General features: G+C 34.9%; 1 protein-coding gene across 3 annotated transcripts; it reads left to right on the forward strand.

Moving 5' to 3' along the window:
- Window positions 1–22,653, forward strand: LOC147393523 (uncharacterized). Of its 3 annotated transcripts, none has more exons than XM_086455033.1 (26): window positions 1–286; window positions 400–674; window positions 6,886–7,235; window positions 7,722–7,839; window positions 8,242–8,362; window positions 8,452–8,532; window positions 8,770–8,989; window positions 9,760–9,829; window positions 9,911–9,967; window positions 10,297–10,365; window positions 12,311–12,367; window positions 12,444–12,551; window positions 12,640–12,712; window positions 14,822–14,865; window positions 16,050–16,139; window positions 16,641–16,828; window positions 16,996–17,104; window positions 17,304–17,402; window positions 17,501–17,644; window positions 17,926–18,084; window positions 18,334–18,555; window positions 19,687–19,886; window positions 19,989–20,148; window positions 21,397–21,579; window positions 22,030–22,218; window positions 22,332–22,653. In XM_086455033.1, exons 1-26 carry the CDS (start codon window positions 277–279, stop codon window positions 22,413–22,415), a joined length of 3,480 nt encoding a protein of 1,159 aa, XP_086311159.1. In that variant the 5' UTR covers window positions 1–276; the 3' UTR covers window positions 22,416–22,653. The 3 variants fall into 3 exon arrangements, with proteins under 3 accessions (XP_086311159.1, XP_086311157.1, XP_086311158.1); XM_086455031.1 differs by having other exon boundaries at window positions 4–286; window positions 19,977–20,148; XM_086455032.1 differs by having other exon boundaries at window positions 4–286; window positions 16,647–16,828; window positions 19,977–20,148.
- The last annotated feature ends 2,892 nt before the right edge of the window (window positions 22,654–25,545 follow it).

Raw genomic sequence — 25,545 nt, forward strand, 5'->3', positions numbered from 1 at the left:
GTGATAATGGTGTTTAGAGTAGAGGTTGGTGCTACGTTGAAAAGTTAGGGATATAAGGGTATCAAACATACCTTTAAATTCTCAATAAATCGTGGGTGCCCTTATTAATACAATGGGTGCCTTTAGACGCAGCCAGTACAAGGATCGTGGAACGCCATTGTCGTTAGGCCGAAAAGTTGCTGAACTAGCTTTCATGAAACCACTCCCCAATCCTCATCAGCAAACCCTCAAAACCCTAAATCCTTTACTTAAAAATCTTTAAATTTTAAATTAGACATGGCGCACGGTAGGTTTTCGATCATTTATTGTTGGAATCAACAAAACATCACTATTTCGATTGAAATCACTCTATAAAACTAATCCTCTCTGATTTCTTTTTTTTTTTTTTAATATTTATAGTGGAGCTCGAAGAGCAGCAAGAGAAGCTCCGAAGAGTGGTGGACGAGTGGCGATGCCGAAGCCACGACCTGCTGAAGAATCTGCAAAAGGAACCTTACGAATCTTCACCTGTTTTCGATGCATGTACCTCGAATTCTGACCCAATTCGAGTATTTGCGGTGCCTTTAGATCACTCTGACCTTCTAACACTCATTGAATCGGACAATGTCGCAGTCACCAAGTTCGTAACAGTGCTTTCGCACAATTGCATTGAAATCTCGAGACTATCACGATACGTATGGCTTCCCGTTCCTTCACTTATTTTCAAATTCATATTTTTTTTTCAAATTCACGTTTTCATGTTCCAAGCAATATTTTTTTAGACTGAATTCGATTTAGTTACTTCATGCGTCCTTTGCTTGAATTTATTATTTGTAGAGGTTGATTTTGTGATAAACTGACCTCGACCATGATCCCCCATTATTAAACATACAAAATAATCGGAAAGTGTGGAAAAAATAAAGAACATGAGAGTTTTTTACGTGGTTCGGCAAACGTACCTACATCCATGGGCTCCCCTTCCACTATGAATCTGAATTTGTTACATGACCTCCTCTCTTCGGTCTCTCCCTTTCCTCCTCTTTCCTCTTTTACAATGACCTTTAGCCATTTTTATAAGGAAAACCCTAAAACCTAGGAAAGAAATCTTTATTCTAATTAAATTTCAACAGCCCCTTTTACTTCCAATCCAAATTAAGAATTTTCTAACGGGGAATAATTATCTTAAATTGGATTTCTTTCCTAATTAGATATAGTCATTTTTAAATGATGCGGTGCGCCCTCCTCGAGATATGTGTTGATGGTGCGAATGAGCGGTCTAGATGGTAAATAAAACATGAAAATGTTGGGTTTAATTTGGTACTTGCCTTATACTTAAATCTAGATGTATGAGATTATTTCTTGTTCATCAAAATCATAAGTAAAGAAATGGATAAAGAGGGTTAGGTGAGAATTTGGCTAGATTTGGTGCATACCATACATCATTTTTTTTGTATAGAAATCTCTTTTTTATATTTAAAAAAGAAAAAGAAAAAGAAAAAAGAGAAGTAAACAAGTACTGTTATAGTGGTTAAAAGGTATTAAAAATGTATTTGGGTGTGGGGTATGCATAACAATATTTCTTATGCATATTTGAAACACACACTATTGGATAAGGAAATGAAAAGGTAAAAGGATTGATTTGGATTCTTGACCCATATTTTGATGTGCACCAAACCCATGTCTTTGAGCATAGATAACTATAAAAATGATAGGGGATCAACTATAGTGCCGAGCAATTATATTGCTCGGGGGGCTTAGGTCACGCCCATTATAGAGGTACCATGTGATCCAATTTGTTATTCAAATCAACTTAGCATAAAAATAATGTGGGGGCTAATGTTAGGTCCCGTAAGATGGATTCCATGTGATCCAATTTGCTTTTCTTGGATGGTCCAACAAAAGAAAAACTTGGGGGCTAATTTCTATATCCAAATCGATCGAGTCTAACGACTCCACTAAGTTAAATGGGACAATTTATTATTCAATTTTTGACCCACTAAGTTATTGGTACACTTGGGGACTCAATGTAAGTTTGATTAGTAGGGTAAAACGGATAATTTGTACTTGGGGGCTCGGTCCAAATATAATTTTAGGAACTTGAGTGTCACATAAAAAGAAACCCCTACTTCGTTGGTTGGAACACAAAAAAGAATCCTGACCTCGTTGTTGGTAGGTCGATGCCCAAGATGGAAATTTGATCCACCAAGTTAAATGGTGTATTTGGGGGTTGAATCCAAGTACAATTAGTAGGGATTTGGACTCTTGTGTTACCTAAAAAGTTACTATCAATAGAGTTTCCAAAAAGGTAAATAGAATCTATGTTATTTATGTTTTTAATAAGGTAAATGGAAGTTGTTATGGTCAGTATTATTAAACCCTTGTTATTTCAAGTATTTATAAAAAAATATGGTTATCTTTTTTATTCACTTTTGTATGATTAAAGTAACTAAAGAATGTTAAGACTCGGTTCATTGAGGGAACCGAGCCCTACTCTTGAGGTTGAGTAGGTTTAAGAGGGTTTCATCGAGGGAACTGAGCCTTACTCTCGAGGTTGAGTAGGTTCAAGAAGGTTAAGACTCTATTTATTGAGGGAACCGAGCCCTACTCTTAAGGTTGAGTAGGTTAAAAAAGGTTTAAGCTCAGTTCATCGAGGGAATTTGACCTCGTGGTGGTTGGTTGGTCATGCATAAAATGAATTTGACCTCTTTGTTGGTCGGTCGACACATAAAAAAGACTTGGTTCCTCTTAAGGAATCGGGCTTGACCTCCAAGTTTATCAGTTTATTAGATGGAAAGTTTTATATCATTTTGGGATTCAAATCTAACCTACATGGAAGAAGATAAGCTCAGGAGCTCAGAAATCATACTAGTTCGAAAATCAGGGATGATGCTCATTTATGAAGGATTGGATTGTCTGAAATTACAAAGTTCTTGAAGACGGATCTTGGTACTTCAATCTCTACCTTAGAGAGAGGGCTATTGTGGAGGGATAACATCCTCTTCCATTTGTACCGCTCATTTACATCATTAACACACATATCGAGGAGGGCACGTGGCATTGTTTGAAAATAACTGTATCTAATTAGGGAAGAATTCATTTTAAGAGGATTCTTCTCTTTTAGATAATTCTTAATTTGGATAGGGAGTAAAATGAGCAGTTGTAATTTAAGTAGGACTAAGATTTCTTTCTTAGGTTTTATGATTTTTTTTAATAAAAAGGGCTAAAGGGCATTGTGTGTGTGTGTGAAGGGGGGGACCGAGGAGAGGAGGTCATGTAACAAATTCAAATTTGTAATGGAACGGCTCATCGAGCTTGTGGACGTAGGCACGTTTACTGAATCACGTAAAAAACCCTTCGCGTTCTTCATTTTTTTCATACTTTTCGAATTTTTTTTATTTTTTTGGGTTTAATAATGAGGTTATGATCGAGGTCGGTTTATCACAAAGTCGACCTCTACAATATTCATATGAAATTGAGTCGTGTTATCGACGTCCACCATATACGCTCTCAGCGCCCACCTAATTTTTCATAACAGTCTTTACGCACATTTACTAAAATTCTCAAAAGTCACTAAACGACCTTTGGTAGGTTCAAAATTGAACATATCTTAGCTGATTTGGTCCATACCTACTGCAAATTACTAAATCAATTCAGTATGTACTGGCATACCAAACACAAATATTCACAAAATTCCAAAACAGATTCGATAAGTACCTACCGAACAAAACTTTCTTGTGTAACCCTAACACCTTCAATTGAGTTGAAGCCATTCACATGAGAAAGTTTTGTTCGGTAGGTACTTACCACATCTGTTTTGGAATGTTCGGTAGGAACCTACCGAATCAATTTTGTAATGTTAGGTAGGTACCTACCAAATCTCTTTAGTAATGTTCAGTATGAAGCTATTGAACAAAATCTATTAAAATATCTTCGAGTTCTTCGATTCAAAATCGTTGTTTAGAAGTTTTAATAGTGGTTTCATGATCCTTGGTGATTAAATGCAAAAAAAAGTAAAAGAAATAAGATAAATTGAACACCCCCCCTAAAACTTAATCTCCATTGATTCAACCTCTCACAAAACTAAAAAAGAGATGAATATAAAGAAGAGATGAATATAAAGAAGAAGAAGAAGAAAAACGAGAAAGAGAGAAGTGGATGGTGGAGAATGAGAGAATGGATAGAGATGATGGTGAGATGGTAGGGATTTTCATTCGATAGATAGATGGAGAAGGTGGTGGGTGTATATAGTAATTCGATAAAGGTATAATTGTAATTTTTTAAAGATTCCACTTTAGTGGGTGCCGAGAGAGTATATGGTGGGAGCTAGTTGCACGACTCTATAAAATTACTAGAGGCCTGGAACTTCGGATTTGAATTCGTTATGGCAGTTCAAGAATGGAGATTTGGAATAGTGTTGTCAAATGCTATCGCATATGCTATTTTCTATGAGTAGATCGCATATGTCATGATGGCATATGCGATTTAGGGTTTCTGGTTTATTATGCCATGACATACAAAAGTATGCGATGGTATATATAGTATGCGATGGCATATTACTCCAATGGGCAATGATTTGACTATTGGAGCATTAAATTCAAGTTTTTTTTTTAATCTATATTTTCCTACAACTACCCTATTTCCACCCCCTATTCATGCATTATTCTAAGCTATTTCTTTTATTCTTTCATTCGCATATATTCTCTTTAAATCTTATTTTTACTTTATTTTTTCAAAATATTGAGTTTATTCATTCTAGCATAAGATCATAGTATCCAATGATTAAACTATTAAAGCAGAATCCACTTTAATTATCTAGAACTAGAACTTGATAATTAAAGTAGGCCACCTTCGTATCATGAATATTTTGTATATTATTGACTATTTAGCTTCTTGAGTTCTTTTATTCTTGTTAGTAAATGACTAAATGTAATTAATTTTATTCAATTTGAAAAATGAGCGCATCCAAAATCCAAATATATTGTTATAGGTTTGTTTTTATTTTCTTATATTTTTCTGATTTTTTAAATATTCCCCCCCCCCTTTTTTCTTCTTCTTATTTTTTACTGTTTTTATTTGTTTTTTTTGAAATAAAAAAATATTTTGTGCAATATGCGATCGCATATTTTGTGCATATGCGCACAGCATATGCTGGTCACATACGCTATTTGATAACATTGATTTGGAATAATTGAATTGGGTTATTTGCTCAGATAATGGCTATAGATAATGGTTGAAGTGACATCTGAATTGTAAAACTGGAAAATGGTTTTCTTGATGGGCAGTCCAAGGATGACTCACCATTTTGTGCCATGTGAAGGGCATACGTAACCAATCCATACCAATGTTACCTGGTTCATTGGTTTGCTCAGTTCAAATGTGGGTTTGTGGTTTGCCATTCTAGAACAAACCCAACTTGTAGATGTAGGTAGGGATAATTGTTTTCTTGACAACCTTATTTTGACACTCTCCTTTGACAACCATTGTCTTATATGAGTTAGAAGTTTCATTACGAGCTGATTTTTTGTGAGGATGATCTCCTAGAGATCATCTTTACAAAAAATCAGCCTATTCGTAAACTTCTTATCCCATCAAAATTTGTTTGCAAGTTAACAGTAAAAATGGACAGTCCATGATTCTTCAACTTGTAGACCACTTTTGATGGGGTTAGAAATTTCAGAATGGGCTGATTTATTGTAAATCATAGAGTTGGGCGTGTGAGCGATGAAGAGACATGATCTAATTTCCCAAAAAAATATGTTGTATCTTCCCAATTTTCTTCATTGAGCCCAAAACAAAATTTAATGAATGGGAATGGTTGGGTTCTCAAATTGGTTAGTACATGCTTCATTGTATTCCGCAAACCCAGTATGATCCGTACCCCATATTGATTTGCTTAGTACTGATTCATGGTTCTTTCTAGTAGGAAAGAATTTGGTAACACAGATCCTAACTGTTCATAGGATAGAGTACTCTCTAAAGTGGCTATGAGAACATCCTCTTTGTCCACTTAACACCCATATCCTACCCTGTATTCAACAGAAAAGATACAACAGCCAATGCCAGAGGTCAATTATTTTGGAATCGTCCTTGCTTCCTGCCATAGGTCAATTATGTAGGAATCATCCTAGTTATATACCCACCCAAGAGTGATAGAAGAATAATATAGAAGAAACGAAGTAAGAAGAAGTGCCAAACTGCTTCAGTTTCTTATTTTGTTTATTTTCTGCATTATTGTTGATAAGAAAGACGTCTCTACCTTATGTTTTGTCTCCCATTTTAGCTCCAACTAAAGTTGGACAACTCAACCATGGAAAGTTTTAGGAATTAAAATGCAAATTCTACCATGCATTTGATTCCATCTCCAGTGAAACCCATATTCCCAACGAGTTTTTATTCAAGTTTTGCACGAAAGATAAGATATGTTAGCATACTTGGTATGTGCAAAAGCATGTGCTAGACTCAATCTTGAACACTGACTATTGTGGCCTTCAAATTTGAAGATGTGTGCTTAAGCATCTAAGATGCTCCCCAAACTTTTTGACAGCTGAAGTGTAAAGCTATAGCTTTGTTAACTTCCTAGCATTTTTTTGTTTTTTGTTTTGGTTTTTTTTTTTTTTTTTTTTTTTTTTTTTTTTTTTGGGGGGGGGGGGGGGGTGTGGAGGGGGATGCTATTGGTCCCTAAATTTATTCACTAAATATAACCAACTTTCTTTTTATGTGCATTTAGTAGTAGTCTACTTCCCTTAAATATATTTGTTGAAAATTTCAATTTGATTGTTGACGGTTCTTGCCTTGAATTTTTGAATGCAAAGCGTTAGTTGTTTTGAAGTTTGAACGGCTTGACTTGGGCTGAGAAATTATGGGCTATGCTATATGGTTGCTTTTAGATTCGTGCCATTGTTGTAGGCCAGAAGAAATATATACAGACAATTGCTTTTGTTTGGTCACGGGTCTAGTCTGGAAGAAACACTACTGGAAGGAGAACCACAAAAGGCTTTTGGTCATTCATTGTCATTGTTCATGGAAGTATATGAGATTACGTGTCGGATGAGTGCGGTGACGTGCAACTTGCTTCAACAACTAGATTCCATATACTCTTTTCAAGACAAGAGTGGTACACCATGCAAATCTTTTGGGAATGTAACACTTCCAAGCACATTCAGTTCCTTAGCTGATGGCCTGTCCATGTTTCTCATTTTGGATGAAATATTGGCTCAGAATGGCCGCATAAAGACTTATTTATCTCATTTCACTAGGTATGGTTTTTAACTTCCTAAAACTAAATTAAACCAAGTATTTGAAAGTCTTCTTTAAGAATAACATTTGAACAATAATAAATTTTGTCTTCATTTATGAAATATCCCTACATGGTTGGAAATTTCTTTCTGGTAATTATGCCATAATCATTCTGAACAAAAAATTATATAAAATTAGTATTTTCAAATAATGGTAGACATGTGATGCAATATTTAAAACTATCAAGACAGCTTCTGATGAATTTGTTTGAAATTTTTTTCGAGAATGTTCATTTTTTCTTCTTCTGAATCTCAGTATATTTGGCTTTAATTTCATTTTTTATAGCTTGGTATCATGCATATGATGCAATTCCAATCCACTAGTGTAGTAGTGTTTGTTTCACCATTTTTACTATCTCCATCTACTTTCTATTTCCTATCATCTTCTTTTGTTGGATTTTTATTTTATAGTTTTTTTTGTTTTTTAATAATTTTTTTTTTGGGTAGGATGTTGAATAAGGTTAAACTGGAGGTTGACAACTTTGGCATTGGCGTTGGGGATCAAGATTGCCTGTATCAAGTGGTTAGCCACTTGGAAAAGCTTTTGGATGTTGGTTTGTTTCAGGTAAGAAATGTGGCTTTCTTTGCTTGAGCATTAGGTTCCCATCCAAATGATTTTCTTTTGTAACAATGAGGAGCAATTTTATCATAGCATGCATAACTGTCGATCATCGATAGAGAAGGGTTGTGGCAGGTTGACAACAAGGTTTGATTACACCGGTGAGAGGAAGTAATTTGGTGCAAGTTGAGGACTGTAAAGGGAAAGTGGAAGACCAAAAAAGACATGGATGAAGGAATTAGGAAAGTATGTTAACGAACATGTCTTGATGGGAGATATGGTTCATGAATTGTGATAAGAGTTAATGATGAAATAGGGTTCATGTTTAGTAATTGAGAAACAATGCAGACAATGATGATGACAACGATGCATATCTGTGAACCTTAAGAGTTTCGTTGCTTGTCTCAGCGTTTATTGCAGGAATCATCATGGGTTGACACATTGCAGAAGGCCAAGCAAAACAAAAAATTTCTTGATGCATGTACTTCTTGCATTCATGATGGCCTGTCCGAAATCCTTCCTCGACTTGGTATTAAAGAACTCTTTTTTAATTTTTTTACTTGTGGAGTATTTATGACACTTTCTCATTCCTACCAATGTTGATTTTGTAAAACACAGATACATGGAAGGAATCTCTCTTGGATCGTAGGAAAATACTACATTACGTGGCTTTGTTTTTATTTGGCACTTATGCATCTGGTAAGATTCTTTAAACCTAAGTGAATCAATAACCAGCTGTTGTTTATGATATATCTATTAATAATTCATTAACCACACGGACTTAGCTGTAATAATTGTTATTGACTTACTCTCACAAAAAAGTTAGTTTGTTTTACTCTCTAAGGATTTGTTCATTCGTCACATGGGCATAGACCCAAAGAAGGTACAAAAAAAATTCTTCATTTGATGATTTTTATTTTTGGCTTGTTATCTCAGCTGATGTACCAGAGAAAAGATTAGGAAAAGTCATTATGGAGATGCTTCAAGTGGTTCCTGTAATCTACTTCGAAGTTGGATTTAGAGTTATGCTTTTGGACTTATTGAGAAGTCATTTTCCTCTGTCACTTTCCTCATGGTCTACTTTGAGGGATGCTTCTAGGGAGTTTGATGCTGTGAAGAGTAATTATCTAAAACATCTAAATGAGATGTATTCCAGGCATGAACTTTTCCTTCTCTGCATTTCGTTTGCCATGTCCATGCATATCACTTGTAAATTAGTATTTAGCTTGTACATGTTTGTTCCTTTTTTTTTTTTTTTTTTTGGGTTTTTAATTGTTAAGCCTGTTTTTAATGGAGATCATAACTCAGTGCCGGTTGGAATTGAACCCAGGTCTATGGTATCATCACCCGTAGACTTTAACGACTAAGCTAGCTAGCACCTGCTACAAGCTCTATCCTTATTGATGTTAAAAACGAGATGGCAATGTTAATGGTGTTTGTCTCCTAAAAATTTAGTTATATTATTGGGGAAAATAGAAATAAAAATAAATAAAAGAAAAGAAAAAGAAAAGAAAAAGGAAAGAAAAGAGAGAAAATATAGCTACCACTTCATTTTTCATTCATTATCTTCCAATAAAAGAAGTACCAACTTTATGTTCAAAATTTGTGATGCTTGTTTCTGTATTAAGATCATGTTGCTCTGGATCCAACCATTTTATTCAACAAATATGCATGGGACACACAAGCACCATTTTGGTCTCGATTTTAAATATTTAATATGTTACCTATCAAAAAATAAAAATAAAAATTTAATATGTTGATATTGTGTGGACTCAAAGGCCTTATTTTGATATCAATATTGCCTTTCTTACGATTAATTTGGCATACTGTTTATTTTGTAGAAGGATGAACTTAGCTGTTTTACCAATATTGTTTTCAACAAATTCATGCATTGTGAAAAGTAAAGTGATCAGTAATCTTATTCAGGGATTATCAAACAATGAAAGATTCATTAGCTTGTTGGGTTGCATCCTTCCAGTCAACCATACATCCAATGGTAATTGTTTTGTTTACTAGGGTGGTTTGCTCACTTTTCAGATTCTGTTTGAAAATTGAATTGTATACTATTTTGGTTCAGATGGAGCTCTCAAAGGTTGAAGCATGCCTCCGGCTTCATTTCAAACAGATTGTTCAGGTAAGAAGATACAAGTTAAACAAGTTAAAATATAGAGCCTTCTTTATTTGAGTCAACCACTCAACAATAGGTCAGTTGGAGGTGCTCCGCATCGCAATCTCAAGGTTGGGGGCTTGATCTCAGCTCACATATCCGAAATAAGAAGTATTTATGTATTGGATTTCTGATCCCTATGACTCTCTATGGTTCTGACTAAATGTATTTGTTCTATGCTTTTTAAGTTTTGGTGACATATCATTCTAGCTTCTATGTTTTTTGGGGAATTTTCTTTATATATTGTTTGATTGAACTCAGGGTGCAACTTACGCTTCTCTCCTAATCCAGTGCAGGGAATACTTGTGGCCAGAAGACTGCAAATGATGGTGGACTCAATCCTGGATCTGCATGCGCTGCTTGAGGTAATATTACAGATACCATTTTATTCTCTTCTTCAAAGTTATTGTTTAACTGTTATGTGACAATTCATTCTTTTTTTGGGTACAATTTTCTATCTTGCTTACTGCTAACTTTTGATTTGTTTCTACAATAGGCGTGCCATTGTTATTTATTAATTTACATAGGTGGTGCTCTCTTGTTGAATCCTTGAACGTTGTTATGCTTTTCACAATTTGATTCATAGGGCTAATAACATGGTTGCTTTCAGCTATAGAAAACTAAGCTAGCATAGTGGATGCTTATTGTTTCTCTAACGATTTTAATGTATGGGAGAGAGCTTGTGAACCTCAAAGGGAGTGGGGAGCTTGGTTTAACCCTATAAAGGAAGAGGAGGAAAAAACTCCTTTAGCTCCACTCTATTTTCTATTTTCTCTTCTAAGTCCCAACGACTACTCTCTGTACAAGAAGGTATATATGGATAAATCCTACCCATACACAATTAAAAAACCCAAAATATCACTCTTTTCATGCTTTAGCTAATGATCATTTGTGTAAAACACATCCTGCCGAGGTTAAACGAAGTTCGACTTTGATGAGTTGTTTTAATATTAGTTCTTCGGAATTTTGCTTCAACTGTACTTTACCATTTACCCGTAACCATTTGTATCTTCTACTGGGATCCCTTATTATTGGACCAGATAGGTTATAATTTTGATTGAGTATTAATTTTCTTCTGGTCTAGAATCTTTAATTCCTACACTTCTTTTTTGGAACAATTGCTTTGTTAGGTAGTTGAACTATTGGCTCCTTAATTTTCCCTATGGCATATTTAGATTTGAGATATATCCTACTTTTGGGGGAGTGTGATCTAATAGGTAATACAGTTAATATTCTTTGAGATACAATAAGTTCCAATCTTCTTTGCTTTCAATAGGTTCATTAATTTATCCCTATGGCATTAAAGATTGGAGATGAGGTCTTTTTTAACTGGGAGGTTGATCTTATTTCAAGGTCCACAAAGTCAATATTTCTCCTATTGATTGGGGGGTGGAACGTTGTTGGGTATGGGAAGGCAGCTGAGATTGGGTCTTCTCTGTTATATCCTTCTATCATTTCCCCTCCAATGCTTCAAGCTTGTTTTTCTACCTCACCAGTGTGGGGTCCCAAAGTTCCTTTCAAAATTTATTCTTTATTTGGGTGGCTACTTGGAATGGAATCCTCATATTGATAATGTCATGCAACAGCCTTATTTTAGCAAATTGTTGATCTGTGTAAGAGCGACGGGGAATCGGTTGATCATCTTATCCTTCATTGTTTTTTTACCAGGGAAGCATGGCACGCTTCATCTCTCTCTTCAAAAATTGATTTTTTTCCTAGCTCTATTTCTGCAATGTTTGGAAGTTGACTGCATGTGAGGTCTCCCTTTGCAACATCAAGGAGGGCTCTTTGGGCAGTAAATCCTTTTGCAATATGTGGGAATTGAGTTAATTTACTTTCTTGTGCAAAGTCAACAAGGAATTTAGAAGAATTTTTTATTTAAAGATTTTTTTGTTTAGATGGGTTAGAATCTGTGATATTAGAGCCATAATCAGTTTAAGTCTTTTGTATGCCATTGGGTTTACCTTTGCTTTATCCTGATGTATTTTCGGCTTCTGCCGAGTTTGTCATTTCACCCTGGGTTTCTTCTTAATAATTTTTTTTTTTTTACTTACCAAAAAAGAAAAATGAAAGTTAGAGGGCTGGTCTTTGCTTTCCATTTGTTGCAGGAATCTCTCCCAAACCTCTCCTTTTATATAGTCCACTTCTTTAGAATTATGTTATCTTTGATGGAGTTCTATTATGAGCTTATTTTTTCCCTTTTCTCCTTTGGCCCTTCATTTAAAAGATAGTCATTTTTTTCTTCCTTTCCTTCTTGATAATTCTTTTGATAGTTTTTTTCCCTCTATGGTTTCTGATGACAATTTACAGGTTCCTATCAAAAGGGAGAGACTGAAGTCTCTTTGTCATGTGGTTGTTTTACTGAAAGTAAGAATAATTCATCCTTGGCTTCATACCTAATAAGAGCTATTGCGGTTTCCCTTACACAACCTGTTTGATTTAGGTCATTGAAAACAATTTTCATAAGAAGGAGTTGGACATCATCCAAAGTTTTCCACATATCATAAATATTATCCAATCTGATGTTGAGCAATTACTCTTACTGGCAAAGGTATTCGATTATCTGCATGGATCATGTATTGTTTTGTTACTAAGTTTCTCAAACACTGTATTTTCTGACTTCCGATTATTATTTATAGGACAAGCTGGAGTCAGAGGTTGCCAAAGGCAGTCAAGTGAGCAAGATCAGGTTTTTTAGCTCTTTGACAAGTGGTATGATCCAATGATTTTTGTGCTTCATTGGTTGGAGTTTGGGTAGAATTAAAAACTTTGATGAAACTGGAGAAGCTTAATCTTAACATTGGATCAAAATTTGGATTCCAAAGATCTCCCCACCTTAACATTTAAACTTAATATAATCAAAGGTCATTTTGGTAAAAAAAACAGCAAACGCATGTCCCTAAAATCACGTTGGTTAGTTTTCAAAATTACAAAAATATCCTTTTTTACTATGTAATCTTCAAAATCATCCTTTAATTAATATTTTAAATTGCAATAAGCCCTTCGTATACATGTGCATTTGCATGACACCTTCTAGTCTAATTACAAGGGGAATGAAAAATATTACATGCATGACTATATGCATGTATGGAAATTATTGCCTGATTACATACATTTGAAAAGTTCGGTTTGACCATATCACCCTTGGCATAGAAAGAACATAAAAGCATGAACGAATAGAGTTTGCGTCGGTATAAAAGTTTGTAAAGTGCATGGCACAGCCATCGAGGATGTCACGCCCCTGATTTAGGATCTATATTTTCCCAAGTCTCGAGGGTAGAGTGAAAAATAAATAAATAAAAAACTTTAAATCTTAAATACGATGTGAATTTCTTCCAAATAATTCCGGCAGAGTTTCCTCTCAAAATTTGATTTATGAAAATTTTTCCCCTGTATAAACATGCCTGTATAATCAAAGTCCGTATATCCAACTGCATTCTAACCACCATATCATATCGAGCATATATATTATTTCTAAAAAAAAAACATAATTATAAGATGAATCCAAAAATGTTACATACATCAACTCCACATTTCATATCGATCGACAATTTTCTACATTATAAATACTAACTCTCACATTCTAAACATATACATACAAGAAGACACAATACACATGATGCTAATATATACAAGAAAGTCCAAAATAACACAAAATAGTTCTACAAAACTCTAATCTCAGCTCACATATGTTAGAAATAATGCTCATCATCTTGATCCTGCGATCTTTTTATATAATGTTCCCCACTAGGAATAGGCATCTCGATAGTTGGGACATCTGAAATGTTTGTTTGGTTTATCCATTCATATTAGGACTATTAATTTGAAATGCGAGTTTGCTATTGAGTAATTTCTTTGTTACTCACCCTCCAGAGTGGATAACTAAATAAAGGAGAATATACATGAGCATGAGATCAAGGACTGTTATTTTTTCCACTGAAGGTTGAAAGATATGAAAATTTTTGTTTGATAAAATGAAGCTCGATGATGTCATGCCAAAACTTAATCGAAACCATCCAAAGTATTGTATATTGTCGTATGGCTGCAGCATGCTGGATACCTAGTGAACTCAATCAGATTTTACAAGAAGAAAAGCCTTTCCCTCATTTATAGGACCTTTGAACTGGAGGAAATCTGCCTTTTATAGCCTATGTGCCAGAGCAGTCTTCCTCCTACAGTTTCATCTATAGTTTTTTCTCATTTGGTTGGTAAAAGCATAAAGGGAAGATGAGAGACACTCACAGATGGGGCATGGGGTTCTGTCCATGTCTTTAGCTAGTGGTTTGTTTAAAGAAAATGGGATTTGTTGGGGCAAGAAAAAATTTTCTCTTGGAATTTGGTCTGCGGTCATTCTTTTTCACTGAGTGCTTCCTTTTGCCAACATAACTGCTGCCTTGTTTTTATTTATTTATTTATTTTAATTTTTTAATATCCAATATCAGTCTTGATCTATACAATAAAGAACAGCTAGGGTGCAGAATGAAAATGTAGATGGATTATTGGCAATCTAGGAAAGAAATATGAGGGCATCACCTTAGAGTATCCCAAGTAGGTGATAAAAAATAGTTGATTGAGGTGGGTTAGTCATGTGCAAAGAAGACCATTGATGCTGCTAGTAAGGATTACATATATCATCTTTTAAACTGGAATCACAAACTAGTAAATTGCACATTCTTGAAATTAAATTAAATTTTTTACCCATGTGTCTGCACTTTGATTATATTTCCATTCCCATTCTTTTTACTCTCTCAGTTCAAAATTTTGATGTTATTTAAATCACATCTGTATCTCTTTAAAATCAGTTTTCTCATCTGGATTTAGGTGGCAAGGATGTGGACACAAGGCTGTCAGATTCACTTTCCTTGGTAAATCCAAATGACATATTCTTTGCACTTAATGAATAAATTGTTTTGCAGTACATTGTATTCAATAAGTCACAATTTATGAACTCATAGCACTTCCATTCTATTAAGTTTTGATTTTACATTGTTGTTTCTTACATGACCTTTACGTGGCCCGTGTGCATGTAGGATGTTTTTATTTGTGAAAACAGATGCTAGTTTAACTAGATGGCTAACTAAGTATGCTATCTTCTACTTCGAGGTTTTCCTACTATAATGTATTGGAAACATTATATTTTGAATGATACCTCTGTTATTGTTGGAGATAAATTACCTATTTCAATCCAATCCAACTGGACCATGAGTAGAAAGCACCCTTTAATGAATTTTTTTGGCAAGTGGTTTGAGACTCAATGCCATGCAGCTTAAGGTAGTCACTTACATGATGAGAGATGAATTCACTCTCATGTTCTGAACATAGGACCTTCACGGAAGTATTTTTTCACGGAAGTATTTTATTGGTTTTAAACCATCTAATGAAAGGAAGGAAAAATATCAGCCTCCTCATCTTGTGGTTTCATTGAGTACGGAGTGGTTAAACTGGTGCAATCATCCATAAAAGATACGAAAATACCGAAAGCCAAACACGAAGGCAATTGGGGATGGCTCCCATGCATTAGAATGGATTAAAGAGAAATGTTGCCACTTGCCACTTCTTGTACGACTCAAGGGAAGGGAGTTTCTACAATGTTTAGGCAACCGATGAGTTTCACCTTCTTAACATACAATCATTAGTGAACTTGTTGGCAACTAAAGTACAAAATAAACGAGAGACAAGTAAACATCCCAACTGAAGATACCACTATGAACTTGGTTCTTGGCATCTTTGAAGCTCGTGCCCATAAAACAAGTGATGATCCAGTAGTGACAAGTGTGTACGACTCTTTTCCTCACAACTGAAGATCTTTGTTTTTGGGTCTTTGGAGTACACATGAGATGGAAAAATGATTACAATACAAAGAAGACTCTTACTAAGAAAGTAGAACTGTCCACGGTGTCACTCACTAGGTTAAATCATAGAACAAGCTCTTCACGGGATGAACCATCTATCTATGTGATTCTCACCTTAAATTACACATCTGTTCAAATAGTTGGGCATTGCCTTTTTTGCCTTAATATTCTCTTTTAAACATCTTTCCTTTTTGTAGGTTTTGTTATCATTGCAAATGCTTCGTGGAGGGGGTAGCAGTAAGAGACTGCTCATTCTTTCTATTGCTCTGGATGCCTTTCAAAGCATTGTAAGTAGTTAGCTGCTAAAAGTCAAGTCATTTTCCTTTCACTCACTAGTGTTAATGATATTTAACACAACTTCCCTTGGATATCCCAGAAAGTGATCTTGTATGTGCATATGCATATGTGACGGTGGGCATGAATGTGTGCATGTGTAGGTCTTTTTATTTGTTTTTTATGCAAACCGAGGTATCTTAGAGCACCCAAGTAATCCTCGGGCACGTGTAGTCCCCTCCCCCCCCACGCTCACCAGGTAATTTCTGGGATAAATTCCCACCGGGTGGGCCCAAAGGGGGGGATTTGAACTCAAGACCCCCACTTCCTGAGGTGTGGTCTTGGCCATCTCACCAACCCATTGGGGTTTGCATATGTAGGTTTTTCTTGTAAGAATTGTTGCTCCGATTCCTTTAACTTCTCTGGATGTTAATCAGGCCACACATCTATTTTTGTATTTTTTGGCCTTTGTTGGTATCTCTATTTCATCTTACAGTGCTTTTTTTTCCTCCAAGAACCAGGGTCATCTGGATAGTAACTACTCGAAAATTATGAAGCTAATATCCAAGGTAGATATTGTTGCTGATTTTCAGAGCCTGGTGGAGGAGGTCACAGATTGCAGTTTCTTGTACTGGAGAAAAGAAATGATAGGAACTTGGTTGTCCATGATTTATAAGGATATACACAAGTTTACGTGGCTGCAGTGAGTCTGACAATAACAACAACTATTATTGTTACTATAACTACTTCCACAACTACTACTTCCACTACTGTATATTATTATAAAGTGTGAAATATAATTTAACTCAATTTATATACCATAGAAGTAGGTGTTGCTCATTATGTTATAATTAGCTGCTGAATTGTCAGGTACCTTCTTGATGCATTCTGTGATGGGCTGTGGTTTCTCAAACTTGGTCATGTAGGCAAATTTACCATACAGTCACACGAGGAAGAAATAGAGAATGCTCTGAAAAATGTATGTACCATGTTGTTTTCTTATAAAACTTCCTCTCATTGTATGAGTTGATTATTCATCATCTTCGTGCTTTAGTGGATTAGCTTTTGACATCTTGAAATTTTTTGTAAACATTTGCCAAGATCTTTGCTTGTATTAGGCAGAGTTACAGATCATCTTCTCAAGCGCTCCATAACTATGTTTCTGTTTTAAAATGCAGGAGATTATTGCACCTCTTTGTAGAGATATTGAGACTGATCTCCGCCTTCATGTGCATTCCACCCACTTAAAAGGATCCGTACATGTAAACCCAAGAAAGGTAGTCAAGGTTTCTGATATTAAGTCTTGAATCTCCTGAATGTGTTCTTTATCCAGCCCTCCATTGTAACATGGTATTCTTGTGGTCTTTTGAATCAGACTGGTGTACGTGATCTCTCTTGGTACTTACAACTGAAACCTTTGCGACTTCCATTTAAGTGCATTGACATTAAGTTAGAAGTTGACCACTATTTGAATTCCGCCTTCTATAGTCACTCGGTCATGTCCTCTTATGATTGGAAGGTAAAAGTCCGCGTCTTTCTTTATAACCTTGTTTCCGAACTTACAAGTGGTTACGAGAAAGATTTGCTATGAAAAATATTTATTTCTCTAACAAATACCATCTTCTATTGGATATAGTTAAATCAATATCTCTAATATGTGGGCAGATTCTCATCTCATGCTTTAGGCCCAAATGGTTTCTTATTTTTATTAATTGAGCTTTGGAGTTTGTTTATGAGGTGTCAAGTATTCTATCAATAAAGTGTAAGTGTCTGAGCTGATTCCGACATTCTTTACTTCAGATATATTCGGAGATGAGACAAGTAGCAGAACTGAAATATGGCCTGGTAGATGATATTCATTTCCCCGAGCGTTGTTTGGACTATAGTGTTGATGTGACTGAAATTGTGCAAAATCTCCCAAAGTTCTCTACAAACTACTCATATAACATTACTAATCAGGTAATGAGTTGCTTTTTGAGTGTTAAAACCTGATTTACCTTTTCAGCTCGTCAAATATGCAAAATTTGTTTGTAAAAGTATACCAAAATAACAATCATTTGTTTAATTATTTGGGTTGATGGTTAACAGAATTGAAGCTTTCTTTTTCCTTTTAAGTCTGATGATTTTTCAATTCTTTATTTTTTCCGATCTTTTGTTGATATGTACTTATTTTAGATGCTCCTTTTTTTTCCATGGATTTTTTTGAAGGTTTTCATTGAGAAGATCTCCAGCTGTCAAGGTCGAAAGACCTTGAGAGTTTTTGGAGTGGAACATGTTTCCTCTACAATGACTTCACATGGTCTAGGAACAATACCAACTACTTTAGATTCCGTGCACAAGTTTGTTAGTCAGAAGATTGCAGCTTTATCTGAGCTCCTTCAAAACTATTTTGCCAGTTTTCATTCCGTGAAAGAATTCAAATTCTGGAAGGTATGCTCTTTTCTTGTAAATTTTTAAATCATTTAGTCATTTTTCTTTGCATGAGAAAACATTTTTTTAACTCTGGTATTTGCAAGAAACTGATCATGTTTCCTTCTCTTCCAGTAGGGTATGATTTACATCATATATATTTGTGGAGTATATTAGTAGCTAAGCATGTGGTAGTTAATGAATAGAGAGGGGGAGGCAACATGTTGTATTTCACTTAAATTTCCAAAATTTGCACACCTTACTCATTAGCAAGCTTATGGTCACAAGTTCTTGTTATACTTTTTTGGTTTGTTGTGCAAAAAGCAACCTGGCTGTGGAGATAGGTTAATTTATGAATAATAAAGATCATATAGGGAAGTTGGTGACAAGATGAACAGTCATTGTTTCTCATCCCTAATTTTGTATATTTCTTTTTGATAATAAAATGGTATACATGTATTCATTAAAGAAAGGGGAAACTTCACTGTATAATAGAAAGAGGAGAAGAGGAAGGCCATCTCTCACAAAAGAAAATACAAAAAGGAGAAAAACATAACTAGCTAGATCCCAAATGAGTATCATTTAATCACATATAAAAAATCTTCAAAAACACAATTCTTTGAACTATGTGATGATTGAGGTCCAATGAGAGAGCAAGGCTTTATCTTCAAGATGAAATATTTGAAGTCCCCAATTATATCCTTCAAAATACTATTGTTTCTTTACTTATTAAAAAAAATCTGCTGTTTCTTTCATTCCATATGGCCAAACAAATGGCTAGAGGAAGAACTTTTCATGTGTTTATGACCTAGAGATTGGACTCACCCTTGAAGTAAATATAGTTTCCTTGCCCTCCTAAGGGAGGCCAAATAGTTGGAAGAAGTAACCTTACTCCTGAGCCCTAAATTACTCACCACTTAGACCAAGCCTGCTATGCCATCTCATCATGGTCTTGAATCTTGCCCAACTTCCGACATTTTGCCTCACTGAATTTGTTTCAAGTATAGCAGAATGGTTGTTTTCCTTTTTTCATTACTAATTGTGAGGATATATGTTTTCCATACGTAGGAATGTTGGATAAATACTTGGCATGCTAAAGCTATACTGAATGATGTTTTTTTTTTTCTCCCTCTCTCTCTCTCTCTCTTGAAGATCGACGAAGGGACAATAAACAACTACCCTTTGGTACAAGTGGAGGATCATAACCTAGTCATGGGAAAACTGCCATTTGGAGATCATGAATTACGGTTCTTAGAATCACTATTCTCTATCATCACTGAAATGGGTAATGTGTTAGGGTTGGCAAGGATCTTGCAAGCAGGTGTTTCTCGTCATACTTGCGGTATCTCTCGGTATGAATGAAGTACAACTTCTAGATAACTTTCATATTTGTCTCTTGTTATCAATTTATTCGTTATGAAGTCCTCATTTTTTATCTGCAGGTTTATTTGCAGGCCTACCGGAGTTAAAAGCTTTGCTGAAAACTCTAAAAAGCTGGGTTTTACCGATGGAGCAGTTACAGCTGGAAAGACAATGGATGTGGCAATAGAGACTAAGTACCAAGCTGAAGAGCACATGGATTGTTTCTTCTCTCTCTTGACTGCTTTTTCAAAGGTTAAGTTTGACTTTTCCTTTGATTTTATAGTCTGAATGAATTTTTGTCCCAACATCTAAAAATTATAGCAGAAATTAGGAGCAAAAGAGAAGAACAAGAGACCCTCACAAAAATTATTCGTCATCCGCAAACTATAGATGAGATGCTATCACATTTTAAATATTTCAAAACCTTCTTGAGATCCTCTATCCACTGTTCTCTCCATCATTTTCCCTGAGCATCCATCGCCACATTAAAGAGAAAGGGTGAAAGAAGGCCCGCTTGCCTCAAAGTCCTAGAGCTTTTGAAGTAGCCCATGGGAGAACTGTCACCTAGTTGTGCACTTTTGAATCTATCTCTATTTCAAGCTGAAGATTTTTTTTTCTGAATTGGAAAATATTTTCTTTTTCAAATAATATATACGACGCCTAGTTGTTGGGTTAAGGCTTTGATGATGATGAAATAACAGAAATGTATTGAAAAGAAAAATCGACCTCTATTTTGACACTACATTCAACATCTTTATTGATCAGCTTGAGTTGTGCGTATTATAAGAATGATGTCCAGCAATTGCCTTAGTCATGGCAGTTAAAACTTAACTCTGTTTTGTGGAGTTTTTCAATGAAATAGATGGTTACAAGCTACATAGTAATACTAGGTAGAACAACGAATTCACTAAAGAGTCCTGCCAATGGCAATAGTGCTTGTCCTCTAAAAATGTGCAAAAGGTTAAATCACACAACCTTCCCTGGACTGTGTTGTACACTTCAAATTCTATTTGATTTGTAACAAACATATATCTAAAGTTAGTTAAAACATTACTCTATCATCTCACTCTTATTGGGACCGATTCTATGAAATAGGATATTTGTAAAACTAGACTTTGTTCCTATCAGCAAATCCTACTTTTCCCTAAATATGTTTGTCTAAGTGAACCGTTTGACCATAAGTTAAGCCTTGGCATAACCAATTCCCTTTTATTATTATTATTATTATTTTTTCATCTGATCCATTACAGAGTTGGCATGTGGACTAAAGAAATACTTCTCAGTTTTACGATTATATTCAGGGAGCACCTAAAAGCCACGATTCTTTAAACAAGTAGAGAAGTGTTTGACATGTGTTGCTAACTTCGAAAGTAACTCCAATCATACATAACTGTCAACATAATCTCTTAAATAAAATATTATCTGCAGTTTCTATATCCATCACTTGACTTGCTTTACCTTTATGGCTAATAGTTATTTAGCTGATTCATATGTTTGTAGGAACTAGAGAGCGGTGAAAGTGTTCTTTTGAAGGATTTATTCCTCACAATTCCAGCACTTATAATCAACTCAGTAGATTCCAAAATCAATTGCAAGGGTAATCTGTTGAGAAGGGGCAGTGACGTGGGAAACCAAGTAACTACAAACGATGGATTCATGTTGGGTGTTGCTTTCATCCTCAGGGTATGTATGTTTATGTAATAATTCCTTTATTTGATTGCACATTGTTGTTCTTGCAAACCATCCCCACCCCCCCCATTTTAGTGATTTTTATTATAGAGAGTTGCTATTGGCACCACAACTTTTACTTTTAATTATTACACGAAAACAAATGAAAGGTTGAGAATAAGTAAAAGTTGGGGTGCCAATAAAAGTTCTTTCTCTCTCTCTTGCTAGATTTCGATTTTTTGGGTTTAGGATTTTATATGAGCCTAATCATAATGGTAAACAACTACTAAAATTGTTTGAGCGAGTGTTATTATGTTTTGTAATGTTGAGATTATAATTTGATCCAAACCTTTGTAATGTTTGAAGAGTGTGTTTTTAATCTTTAAGTAGGATGTGATGATGAATTTAAGAAATTGGGGTGCAATGAGTAGGATGTTTATGTTTTGTCTATGACAATTATTGCAGGTTACAGGACAAGAGAAGTCATTTGATGGGCTACACTGGTTTGCTGGTGTGATAAAGCAGTTAGAGGAGGTATTACGGTCTCTGGGGGAAAGTAGGGACACAGAGCAGCGGAAGCGCAGTGTTGGTCTCACTGGATTAAAACTTTGGGGGGTTCAGACTTCTTCACCCATTTCAACTGAAACCCAAAAGGTTCAAACAACCCCACATTCTCTTTCATTCTACTTCTTGCCTATTAGGTTGAACTCCTGAAATTTTAATTTGTTTGGTTTACTTGTCACTATGCTTTATCTTCTGGGCTGCAGGGCATCGATAAAGTCAAGAAATACCGAAAGGAATTAGAGCTTATTAACTGCGGTCTCAATGTCGCGAGGACAATAATGTTGTGAAGTTTTAGTTCTTGCAATGCTCTGTCATGGATATATTGTACAAAAAGTTGCCACTTGATTTAAATCATACTTGTTTATGGCCGATAGTGGCATTGAGTGAGAAAAGTTTGCATTGCAGGAGATCAAATGGTATGATCCAAGGACATGGCTTACAATTTGCAAACAAAATGTAATGTTCAGCGTTTCTTGTCTCATGGAAGAAAAAAAATGGCGAACTGATGAATTTTATTGAATAAAAGTTGGAGTATTTTGCGATTGAATTAGTTGAAAGAATAATTCAAAAAAAAAAAAAAAAAAAGGTCATGCAATGCTCATCACTTTATTCATAGTTTTGCACTTATCTATTGTTCATCACTTCATCGTTTTTGTCTAATAACTAGCCAATCGTGGTCTGTCTTCTTTTTACAATTTTAATAGGTTTGTCATTTTTTTATTTATTTCGAATACAATAATAATTATCTATTGATCCATAGTCCTCCCCCACCCTTTCAGATCTGAATTTATTTGATTTTTTGATGTACATTACGTGGAAATTTTAGATAATAATTATCTATTGATCCATAGTCCTTCCCCCCCCCCCCCCCCCCTCTTCTTAGATCTGAATTTATTTGATTTTTGATGTACATTACGTGGAAATTTTAGATAATAATTATCTATTGATCCATAGTCCTCCCCCCCCCTTCCCCTTTCAGATCTGAATTTATTTGATTTTTTTATGTACATTACGTGGAAATTTTAGATAATAATTATCTATTGATCCATAGTCCTCCCCCCCCCCCCCCCCCCCCCTTTCAGATCTGAATTTATTGATTTTTTGATGTACATTACGTGGAAATTTTAGATGTTTTGTTATTCATCTGGGTATGGATTTTCATTAGTCCTTTAATTTTAAATTTGTAACATGGTTTGATTTTCATTATTACTTTAATATGACTTTGTATCAATTGTAATTGTAATTGAATCAATTTTCTTAAAAAACATTCCATTCTTGTATATTATACCCAAATATTTTAATAGTTTTTCTGAATATAAAAATCCAAATTGTAATTGAATTATTGTCATATATATATATATATATATATATCGTTTGGAGACCTAAAGAGAGTCAAACATTGTGCCAAACACTTTTTAAATGTATAGGTTAGAAAATTTCAGAATGGGTTGATTTTTGCTGAGGATGATCTCTTTACAAAAAATTAAATTATAAATTAGTCCATTTTGAAACTTTTAACCCTTATTTTGAAATTTGAAAAATGTTTTGCTCTCTTTGACGGGGGATCGGTGTCAATCTTAGGATGATAAATTTTGTTCTATGTGACTTAAAAGTTTTGGATTGAGTTGATTTTTTGAGATCATCCTCACAAAAAGTCAGGCCAATCTGAAATTTTTAAGTCCATCAAAAGTAATTTACAAATTTTTGGTAAAAAATTAACAGTTTGCAATTCTAAAATAATTTTGATGGACTTAGAAGTTTCGGATTGGGCAGATATTTGTGAGGATGCTCAATTCAAAATTTCTAAGTTACATAGGACAAACGTTTTGATAGTGTTTTGTCATCCTAATATAAATATATATATATATATATATATACAAATTTTTGGTAAAAAATTAACAGTTTGCAATTCTAAAATAATTTTGATGGACTTAGAAGTTTCGGATTGGGCAGATATTTTGTGAGGATGCTCAATTCAAAATTTCTAAGTTACATAGGACAAACGTTTTGATAGTGTTTTGTCATCCTAATATAAATATATATATATATATATATATATACAAATTTTGGTAAAAAATTAACAGTTTGCAATTCTAAAATAATTTTGATGGACTTAGAAGTTTCGGATTGGGCAGATATTTTGTGAGGATGCTCAATTCAAAATTTCTAAGTTACATAGGACAAACGTTTTGATAGTGTTTTGTCATCCTAATATAAATATATACAAATTTTTGGTAAAAAATTAACAGTTTGCAATTCTAAAATAATTTTGATGGACTTAGAAGTTTCGGATTGGGCAGATATTTTGTGAGGATGCTCAATTCAAAATTTCTAAGTTACATAGGACAAACGTTTTGATAGTGTTTTGTCATCCTAATATAAATATATATATATATGGGTAGCGTTCAATGGCCAACATTTTGGCAAACACATTTTTCAAAACATGGGTTAGAGGTCTTGGAATGGGTTAATTTTTAGTGAGGATGATCTCTACGGTGAGGAGATCATCATCACAAAAAATCAGCCCATTCCAAAACTTCTAACCACATAAAAAATGGTTTACAAAAAATGGACGGTTCACGATTTTTCAACTTGTAAACTGGGGCTAGAAGTTTTGGAATGAGCTGATTTTTGGTGAGGATGATCTCCTCACCGTAGAGATCATCCTCACCAAAAATCAGCCCATTCCGAAACCTCTAACCCATGTTTTGAAAAAGTGTTTGCCAATCTGTTGGCCATTGAACGGGACCCTATATGTATATATATATATATATGGGAGCGGTTCGACGGACGTTTTGGAAAACGTCTAAGAAACCCATGTTTTGGAGATGTTAGATGGAGTTTAACGGACGCTTCAGATGGAGAGAAACATCACTTCAACGAAGGAAACGGGATTTCGTTATTTTTCAACGCATTCCCTCAACTTTTCCCTCGTTTCTCTTTGTCCCATCTGCTTCGTTTAAACTCGACAGAAGTGAAATCTCTGTTTCATTGAAACTCGACAGAAACCGAAAATCCCTCTCTTCTTCTTCTTCGTTTTTCTCTTGTTTGAAACCCATACAAACCCATCGAAACCTTCTCTACTCTCGATTGAAAACCCAATCCATCGAAACCTCTCGATCCAACTCTCTTCGTTTCCTTCGAACCTTCGCCGATTGGAACCCTTAAACAGGAAATCCTAAAAACAAAACAAAACCTCTCTTCTTCGTTTTTCTCTCCACAGAAATCCCATCTCTCCTCTCGATTGAAAACCCAATCCATTGTCTCTCTCGATCGACAGTAAAGTAAATCCAACTATCTTCGTTTCCTTTGAACCCTTCGCCGATTGCAACAGGAAATCCTAAAAACAAAACAAATGTTTCAAAGACTCGATTGACAGGTTCAAAGAACTCGAACTCTCTCGATCCGTCTCTCGAT

The sequence above is a fragment of the Akebia trifoliata genome, chromosome 10 (assembly GCF_017979445.1).
Source record: "Akebia trifoliata isolate Shusen 1 chromosome 10, ASM1797944v1, whole genome shotgun sequence".
NCBI classification, from domain to species: domain Eukaryota; kingdom Viridiplantae; phylum Streptophyta; class Magnoliopsida; order Ranunculales; family Lardizabalaceae; genus Akebia; species Akebia trifoliata.